Source organism: Cicer arietinum, chromosome 1, assembly GCF_000331145.2.
Source record: "Cicer arietinum cultivar CDC Frontier isolate Library 1 chromosome 1, Cicar.CDCFrontier_v2.0, whole genome shotgun sequence".
NCBI lineage: Eukaryota > Viridiplantae > Streptophyta > Magnoliopsida > Fabales > Fabaceae > Cicer > Cicer arietinum.
This window is the reverse complement of record NC_021160.2, coordinates 3134518-3144484: the sequence shown is the minus strand read 5'-3', so window position 1 is coordinate 3144484 and position 9967 is coordinate 3134518. Positions and strand designations below refer to the sequence as shown.

At 30.9% G+C, this 9967-nt stretch overlaps 2 protein-coding genes and 1 pseudogene across 4 annotated transcripts in view; 1 reads left to right on the top strand and 2 right to left on the bottom strand.

Annotated features, from left to right (window-relative positions):
- Window positions 1-1104, top strand: part of LOC101499915 (uncharacterized protein YNL011C) — a 6576-nt gene extending 5472 nt beyond the window's left edge. The window contains exons 11-13 of one of the 3 annotated variants that reach the window (XR_001144032.3): window positions 47-139; window positions 579-793; window positions 880-1104. Coding sequence is in view for 1 of the 3 variants with exons in the window: in XM_004485829.3 (XP_004485886.1) it covers window positions 47-139; window positions 579-683 (198 nt within the window). In the remaining 2 variants the exon portion in view is untranslated. Of the gene's footprint in view, window positions 1-46; window positions 140-578 lie in introns of all 3 variants that reach the window. The other 2 variants (XR_001144068.3, XM_004485829.3) reach the window with 2 other exon arrangements.
- Window positions 1105-2474: 1370 nt separating this feature from the next.
- On the bottom strand, window positions 2475-4125 carry LOC101499609 (senescence-specific cysteine protease SAG12-like; annotated as a pseudogene).
- A 3984-nt stretch (window positions 4126-8109) lies between these two features.
- LOC101499293 (large ribosomal subunit protein bL34c) lies at window positions 8110-9962 on the bottom strand. Its single transcript, XM_004485827.4, has 2 exons — window positions 9739-9962; window positions 8110-8520 (listed from the first exon to the last, which is right to left on the bottom strand). The coding sequence occupies exons 1-2, from the start codon at window positions 9929-9931 to the stop codon at window positions 8267-8269; spliced, it is 447 nt and encodes a 148-aa protein (XP_004485884.1). The 5' UTR covers window positions 9932-9962; the 3' UTR covers window positions 8110-8266.
- Between the last annotated feature and the right edge of the window lie 5 nt (window positions 9963-9967).

The window sequence follows — 9967 nt, the reverse complement described above, 5'->3', positions numbered from 1 at the left end:
GAATGATGTACTAAAGTGTTTTATTTTCTGTTTATATTTTATGCAGCCTAGTCAATATATCAATACCCTTTTGGTGCCAAGAAACAGTGAAATTTCTGTTGATGCTGACTGTTTGGCTGCTCAAGGAATATTTGATGTGGTATGTCTCCCAAATCTGTTCATTATGCAAAATAGAGACGGTAAAGTCTCTGCTGTATAGCATGGTATATACATTACCTAAAGGTGTTTTCTTTGAGATATTGTGTGGACAAGTTCATGAGTAGAGCAGGCATTTTGTTTTAAGAAGTAAACTTGATTTACTCTCGGTGTAAAAGTTGTTTGAACCGTGATTCAAACTCTTTCAATGGTGTGGCAACACATGATTAGATGATTATAAAAAAGTTTAGAGTGGATAAAAATTTCGACTGGCTTCCTTAAAAGTCTGATTTTAAATTGGAGTTTATAGGCTCATATGTTCATAAGAAAATTGTAGTAGTGTCTTTGATATGAATACCTTTATGTTATCCTTTATACTGTTACAGAATAACATGGATCGATATAAACTTATTTATGTCATCCTACAATTCTTATTTTTGCAGATAGTTGTTGACTCCCTACTTGATCCGAAAGTGGGTATAGTATATGACCCAAAGTCACTAATTAGAGCTCTTGCTGACCTAATAGAGAGATACATGAAGTCGTAAGTTAATGGCTTAATTGGTTACCATATGATTTTGAGGGCTAATCTAATTATAATTGCCACAGTATTGACTGCCAAATCATACTTTTGCAGTCTGTTCATCAAATAGACATGGTATGAAATTCTTTTTCTTTATCAAAACCAAATTTGTCCACTACTGTAATTCAATTTTTATACTGACCATAAATTAGGAATTCTAGGTGAATTGGCCTATTTATTCCCTCGCGTCAAAATACAGAGTCAGCGACTTGGGTAACAATCAAAAGTTCTCTTATTTTTGTAAAAAATATTTGATTCTGTAACAATCAAAGACATGTTGGAGTGCTGTTGTATTATATATTATTTTTTTAGGACAAAACAATCTCTAGTTATTGTTGTGTATAATTGTATACTAATTTTTGTGTATGTGTATCATTTTTTATTGACTTGACTGTGTTTTCTGCTTAATTTTTTTACTGATTGCTCCATTTGGTGTTGACTGGCGACAAACCGTAGATTGAAAAAGTCTGTTTCAATGAGTTGCAGACAGGTTTCTTCATACCACAAGAGCTTTTCTGTTGCATGTGTAAATATAAGTTCTAAAGTTCTGAATTTGGCTAGTCTGTCTGCTCGGGAGGCATGGCAGTTACCAACCATAATTCCTTTTGAACTTTTGGGGCATTACCCAAATGATCTATAAATCACCTAAATCAATAGTGGAAGCAGAAAATAAGTTAAATACTGTACCTCTTGCCATTGTTCTTTTGTTAGAAGATGGTGTATTGAGTATGAATGAGATTTAAATGCTAAGGAATCTACAACAATTTTCTGCATACACATAGTAGTACTTACATTTTCAGAACTTAAGAACTGAGTATTAAACTCGGTCTTCAAAATTATTTTGGTTCCAAGCTTTGATGATAATTTCAATAAATAAATATGCGCAAAAAAAGAAGAAAAAAATGAGAGAACATTGCAATTAGAGTTTTATAAAGGATAAACAATTAAGGTGTCACATTAGTGTCCTTATGACCTTAACTTTATTTAGTAATAAAAACATTTTAAGAGATTAACTTGACATTATGATGGTCATGTGAAATCTAGACCCTAAAAAAAGGTGAGAAGGTTTTTTAATAGAAAAAGGGAAAATATGGTGTTTGAATGATGGACTTCGTTCCTGTTAAAAAGAAATGATGGGGTTTCTTCAAATGGAGATATGTTAAGATTTTCAATAGAGAGAGTTCATTCCTCGGTGCATGGACCTGCACATGCATATGCTGGTGGTGTTTTGCATGTTTATGGATGTTGTGTCTAAGATAATCTGATGTATGTAGAATTTAAGAATTTGTTAAACAATATTGATGACTTTGGGGTGTTGGTCTTTCAATCAAATAAACATATTTTAATTAATTTTTTTATAAAAGAAACTCAATTTGATTAGGTTTCTTTAAACCCAAAAAAGTCTCATATTAACATGGGTAAAAACTATGGAATCAATGGGGTTGGATGGAGATCCTAGATACTGAAGTAGAAAGGGAAAACTTCGTGGTTGAGCCGCCATGAGAACCCATGCTCAAAAAACTCCATTGTGAAATTCGTTCACTATCTCCTCCCATCAGCAATGTCTTTGATAAAGTTGTGAACCATCGAATGTGTATATATGCTTCCTATTTCCTATATATCCAGCATATCATATTGCCTACTTCAAAAAAATTACAGGAAGTTTTATAACAATCCAAGTGGATGGTATTTTTTGTCAAAAACAAATATTTGGTTAATTAAGGAATACATCAGACATTACTAAAAAAGCAACCAATCGCATCCAACACATAATGTATATTTTATTTGATTTAGGAAATTTATTTATACCAACCCAACAACAATCCTAAAATTCATATGAAAGTGTTACATCCAAATTTACTATATACTATATAGTGGGATAAGAAGCATGTGCTGCAATGCCACATTGACCTCCAGGTTCACCACTTTCCCTCAGCACCCTCATATAGCCATTTTCACCCCAATGTTCACCCCAAGAGTTTTTTATTAACCAATATTTAGTCCCTTCTTCACTTATTCCATAACCAACTGCAGTAACAGCATGGTTAAAAGGGTCTCCACAAGTTCCTGAATAAATCCCTTGTTTGTATGATTGAAACTCGCTACCAACATCTATACCAACAGAAACAGGTTGTTGCGCCACAGCAAGTAATAATTGTTGTTCATCGTTGGCAGGTACATCCACAAAACCAGTTATTTTAGCTGCTGCTGGTATCTGACCATTTAATTTGCATGTTTGAGCAACTTGTTGGTATGGATAATCAACTTCACTTAGAATACCATTGGTTTGTATTATTGATTTGAAAGAATTATCCATGTTACCACCATCACACCCATGGTTCTCCATAACACAGTCAACCAGTTGTTGCTCTGATAATGAGATCAAATTACCAGTTTTGATTTTCACAATACCTTCTACAGCTGCCACTGCTGAAAAAGCTGAACAGGATCCTACATACAACTTACAAATATTAAATTTTTAATATTATACAATTCTCAAATTAAAAATATTTAAAATTTGTAGTTAAGTTCACAGCCAATTCAAATTTACTAAAATATTTAAAACTTTCACCTTAACAAAGTAGGGTCCACGAAAACTTTTAATGTAGGTTTAGATATCTGAAGTTATTTTCACTAAATTATAGTGGCACCGTAATTTTGTATAAAATTTCAAAGTGTTAATTTTTCTAAAATTACGGAGCTTCAATGTAATTTCAATAGTCTCACCTCGAACATGCACTTAATTGCATATAATTGGATATTCTGTTTTTATGTTTGAAAATTGCATGCTCCAAACATTTATTAAAATATATCTAAAAAACATTTTTCGTTAAGAAAAAATGAGGCAACTATAATTCTATATATAGTTACCACATGTGCCTTGGTCCTTAACACCAGTGACATCCCTTGTGATATCCAGTCAAAATTTGTAGGAACATCATCCCTCAGATTTAAGGGTACAGCAGTTGACACCTTCTTGGAGGAGGAACTTGGAATCTTGTTACCAGTATGTGAAGCAATAAACTCTTCACTAGTTAAATCAGAAAAATGATTTAGACCCAGCTTGTAACTCTTGTTACTACCATTGTTGTTGAACTTGTCTATGTATTCCAAATTCTCCACGAATATCTTTAACCGTTTCTCCATCTCTTCAATACTTGAGTATGAACGTCCAAATTGCTTCATCCATTGTTGGTGTGCTTCAACAACAGATGATTTATATAGTATTCGAGACATGGCAGGGTATGCACATGCCAAAAAGATGGTGCAAATAGCAATAAGGTGCTTCATTTTTTTCTAATACAAGAGAATGTTTTCTGAAAAGGCTATGTAAAAAAAGTAACTTAGATACGGCTATTTATAGAAATCAAAATCTAGTTTCTAACGCAACAACAAGGAAAGTTTGTTCATGGCATTTTGGTCATTTTTTTATATCGAACTCTTGACCTTCTTCAATGTCCTTTGACTTGTAGACTCATATGTAGGCTTGTTCAATAATCCACGAACCTGATTACTAAAACCAACTCAGTTCATTTTATGATTAAATTTATTCTTCAATTCAATTATCGAATTTGATATTTTGAACTTGTAGACCCGCGAACACAACTCATTGATATGACATAGATATTTTATTTTTATTTTTTTTTAATTATTGATGTATAATTATAATTTAGTTATTGAATTTATTTCAGAATTTATTGTTAATTTAATTAAAATAAGTGTTTTATTGTGTTTGTGAATTAATTTTTAAGTATTGAATGACATCTAAAATCAGATTTTTATGATTTTTGTGATGTTTTGATAGATTTATTTAATTACAATTTTTTTAGAATAAAAAAATTTATTTATAATTCACGAATCTATCTCAACTCGTTTTAATTGGTTTGATTTAGTTTAAATTTGATAAAAAAAAATCACGGACTGAGAACTTAATTCACTATAATAAATTTGATTGATTTAGATATCCAATTTAACTAAAATCGACCAAACCCGTAAACAAGTCCAATGATAATATTTAAAAAAGATAATAAGTAGAAACTCATGCGTTATAGATATCTTGAAAGAGAAAAAGAAATAAAGAAATTTATGTTATATAGCTTGTGTAAAAAAGTTAGACTCTCTTGAAACCTTAACACACACAAGAAATAAAACATTTTTTTTAAATTTATTATTTTGTGACACTTCTTGTTGAATCCACATAAATATTTTATTATTGATCAACTTGCAATTTTTATAATGAAAAAAATGTGAATCCCTTCATACAATGTTGAAAAATTATAAACTCTTCCATGAGTAAAAGACTAGAATTGGTGGTAGTGAAAAAAAAAATCTAACTAACTGTCTGTTATTTATTATAACTTATTACTTTTTTCTAACAATTTTTTAAAATAATGAGAATCCCCACTTTTACACAACATAATATTTTTTTCAATTTACATGTATGTTTTTTTTATAAATAATTTTAAGAAAACTAGTGCTATACAAATACTATATTTTTGGGTCCTTTAACTTTGATTTCTAGCAAGTGTCTATGAAACATATATTGTGAGACAGTTCAATCTCATAAATGAAATTTAAAGAATAAAATGTGCTAGTATATGTTAAAAAAGTGTTTGTAAATGACATAATTCAATTTTGAATAAACCATTATTTTAGTTTTTGTAAATTTAGTCTTTGATTAATTTTTTTTTTAAATTATTTATTAAAATGTCAGTTAAGTTTAATATGGATGAATTATTTTCACATTAAATTAAGTTTTTAAATATTTTTATAATAATAAATTGTATATTTTATAGACTATTTTGACAACACTAACATCCTATTTTTTCGAGAACTAGATCGATTGTTTATGACTCAGTATTTTTGACACATAGTACAAATTTGGGCTTTAAATTGAGTGAGGCATTGTTGATGATGTGTAGCTCTTTCTATAGTTCTATATATATATATATTGACCGTGACCAGTTTTGCCCCGGTCATTCCGGTGGTTGCGGAGTCCATCCACCCCGACTGAGGCTCAGAATCAACTTCCAAATTGTGATTAATTTGGACTATATGATAAAAGTTATACCTCAAACAAAATCACAGCCTATCGTATTTTTCAGCTTGTCTTAGCTTATACGTTGGGTTATTATCTGACTTCTAATCAGTTTCCCATTTGTTGACTTGATTTGTTGTTAACGACCTTGTTTTTTTATGTTAACAACTGAACAATTTTTATGGTTTTTTCGATCCAAACATGAGTGGAACATTTGTTTCGCTCTGCAATATATATCGTTTCCACTCACGTGGCCTAATAATCGACAATGAAATTACTTTCTATACATTTCTTGGCGGTCCAAGCAATTGATCGATCAGTGGGGAATTTGAAGTCGTTGTTAGTCATGTAATTACGTGTTTTTAATTTTTTTTTTTAATTTTAGTCTTGATGAGTTTATTTATTTTAGTCTTTACAAAAAATATATCTGATTCATAGTATACCCAAAAAGAAAAAGAGTAAGTCATTGTTGATGATGTGTCGCTCTTGAATTGGACTAATACTCATCTATGTTTTGTCCACCCCGATTGCTGCTCAGAATCAATTTTCCAGTATTGATAATTTTGGATTATGTGATATATTAAAAAGTGATACCCCAACAAAATGGTAGCGTATACGTATTCTTCACTTTCTCTTAGTTCCGGCAATCAAGCTTCTAATAAGTTCCCCACTTGTTGTTTTAATTTGGTGTTAATTACCTCAAAAATATCTCTATATGTGAGTGTTTTTATGATATGACAAATGAACAATTTCTATTCCATAAAATTAAAATGAAACAATTTCTAACTTTCTAATTCGACAGCTTCTCGACTCTATTGTTTTCTTTTTCTATCCTAACTTGAGTGAGACCTTGGCTTTGTTTTGCTCTGCAATATACTCCATTGTTTCATAATTTAACAAGAAAAAATTATTTTAAAATAATTGTCATGTTCAATTTTTAATACAATTTTAATTATTTTTTTCAATTGTACTATCAAATTATTATTATGTGTATTATTTGTAAAATATCGACTTCACTTTACATTTATAATTGTGGAAAACTAATCATAATTTTTAATTAAAATCATGCAAGAGACAAATATTTATAATTAAAAAATTATTTAAAATTAATATCTTCTAATATGGTTTACATAAAAATCAAATTAATTATAATATACTAACTATAAAAAATCATACACATAAGTGTATAAAATTTAAGAGTCTATAAGTTGTATATTTTGTTTTCGTCTATTGCTTCTACTGTCACAAGAACTTGTTCTTCCAATCTGATCATCTTGGTTTCGTTGGCTATGTTATAAACTGTGATCATGACACCCAATTTTTGAAGGGTGATAAGTGGGGGATTGGAAGCGATGGTAGTTTGCCAAAAGCTAGATTGAAAGTTTTACCGTTGCAGCGTCTCTAGCATTCCATTATTTCATATATTTTATATTTATATATATTTACATAGTTGTATATGTAGAATTTACCATATGAGCAAATCTAATTAAGTGTATATTGGCTTCATGATAGATAATTGCTAAATCAACTAGGTGCCTATATTTTAGTGTAAAGTTCCAAGTAGAAGAAAACTTTAAACAAATATAGTGATCAACCGATCATTTTATCTATCTGTTGCTATTCATATGCATATTTATATACTGAAACCTACGTACAAAGGAGCTGAGACGTCTTGAGAATAGTGTGAAATAGACATTAGGGCATTTCCTCCCAGTTTAGTAGTTAACCATTACAACCACGCCCACACAGCATTCTTGGGTGTCAATCAAGGAATCCTCCAAAATAGATTCTAATGGAAGGATCTCTTGAGATGCTTTGTAAAAAAAGGCACAAAAAGTGACGTTTTCACTTTTGCAATGGAAAAAATCTTAACCTAACATAGCAGGAACTGCATCTAAAACAAGTTTGTAACTACAAGCTACTAACAATTTTACAATCCTCCAAACCTGCACGAACTAATAAATCAAATGGCTTGAAATTTAAGTTTGTTGTCTACAACACTTACTAATGTGAAAGAGGTGATTTGATTTGTTCACAACAAATAATATTCCAACTAATGATGGTGAAAGAACAAAGAAGAAATATCAGCACCTAAGCATATACTCAACTACATCATGTACAATCATTTTAATTTAGAGAGAAAAAAAAGTCAAAGGAAAAATCACCAGTGAAAATATGGTTAAACATAGCATAAGAGCTCGTGTCAAAAAACCTAGCATAAGAGCTATTATCAATTTATCATACATGCAAAACTGACAATTTTGTTTGTCATTGCATCAAGACTATTTGTTTTTTCCAGCAACTTGGAGCAGTATATATGCAACTTAACAAGAATTAAATACGACAAACAGACTTTACCAAAAAAATTATTAATTTTTTAAAATATAAATGATACATAAAACCATTGTTAGGAGAACAAGAAAAAGAAAAGCTTGAAATACAGAGAAGTTTAGATGAATCAATACAGTTATGCATAAAAGTAGTAGAATAATTTTATGCCCTTGTGGTGACTATTTGCCACTATTTGAGTGGGTCTTAGTGCAAAGGACTTTGCGTCCCTTGGCACGTCGACGCTTTAAGATAGCCCTTCCATTTGGTGTGCTCATTCGTTTGCGAAAGCCATGAGTGCGTGCCAATGATTTTCGTGATCTGCTTCTCTTGGTTAGACAAAGAGCACTCCTGCCTGCTGCTACCACAACCAAACCACGGCCATTGTGTCTTCTAGCCCCAAAAGTAGATGTCAAATCTAGTCCTAGTGACAATCCTAAACATTCAAAAATCATATGAGATCAAGTCAAGCTAAATTTGAGCATTGCAACACTCATTAAACATCTTTAAAAAGGGATACCAATATTACATTCAAATTTCAAATTCCTTCTGTTCAATTAATCTGAAGCACCAAATACTAATAATAGCTGTGAAGCACGAAGTAAGGACATCGGATAACTAAATTACATTTTAAAACTTTAGAGACATCTCTTATTTCATTTAATCCGAAAACCAATAGCCCAAAATCTCCGCATGTTTTCTTTTTATTAGAGCAACTTAAATTGTTGTTATTCTAAATTATAAATTTAAAAAGTCAATAAGAAAACAATTTAGCTATATGATTAGCATTGGGCTTGCAGTCAGAAGGGAGCTTATCCACTAACAAGTTACAACCCAACCCCATTTTCCGTTACAAAAGTAGAAGCATAAACTTCCATTAGTCCTATATTGAAAGAAATTTCACAATTAGAATTAACATTTTGCGGTTATCTCCAAATTGCAGTTAAAAAGTCTATTTATGTGGCAATATGGTGACTTCTCATTAGACAACCGCATCACCATTAAACTCTGATAAAATTTCATTTAAAACCCAGAAATGAACCTTCCATTTCAAACGGTCACAATGCTAAAGTTCAATTAAACTCAACAACAAAACATTTTTAGAGTTTAATAGTATAAACTGTATTACACTAACTGCCAACATGATTGTTGATTGTGTAGTTATTTTATGATGTCAATTAAAATTGTGTGGTAAGATGACAAAATCAATTATTAACTCTCCGTGTAAAACTGGTTTAACAATGCATAATCCTTTTTTCTCTTTTTAGAAAGAAAATCAACCATAACAAGTAAACAACCACACCAAAAATCTCAAATTAAACGGTGATTAAAGCAAGAACTACAAAAATTAACCGTACAAGCATGCTTCTTATCATAACTAAACATCAATCTTAAACTTAAGCCTGTTTATGTAAACTTGTTCATCCAACCTAATAGTTCCATTTGCAACATCAACCCCTTAACCTAATGTCAGTTAAATTAAAAAACAAAGAGAATGTACTTCCAATTACAAACTTCAACCGCTATTAAAAATAACAAAATACATTAAAATTTGCACAAAAATAAAGAACTCAGCACTTCCCGTACGAAACAAAATTTCAACCAGACAAAAAAAAAAACAAGAAAAAATATAAGTTTGAAAGGGAAAAAGTACCTGAAAGGGAAGAAGAGGGGAAAGAGAGAGAAAAAGGAGAGGAAGCGAAGGAGCAATGAAGCAATGGAGAAGGAGTCTTGGAGCAATTAAGAGCGAGTGAATTTGGTTTGGAAGCGGTGAGAGTGAGAGAAGGTGAGTGAGTGGGTGCTCTCAATCTCATGGATATCAAAGGAGACACTGATAACGAAGCCATTATCCTCTTTTCTCTTCATTCTCATACGTGTCTTCG

What these genes read in the sequence shown, in the direction of transcription:
- LOC101499293 (XM_004485827.4), bottom strand. Translation starts at nt 9,931, where the DNA reads ATGGCTTCGTTATCAGTGTCTCCTTTGATATCCATGAGATTGAGAGCA. An exon ending in CCCCTCTTCTTCCCTTTCAG is followed by an intron (nt 8,521 to 9,738) that starts GTACTTTTTCCC and finishes TTGAATGTTTAG; the next exon opens with GATTGTCACTAGGACTAGAT.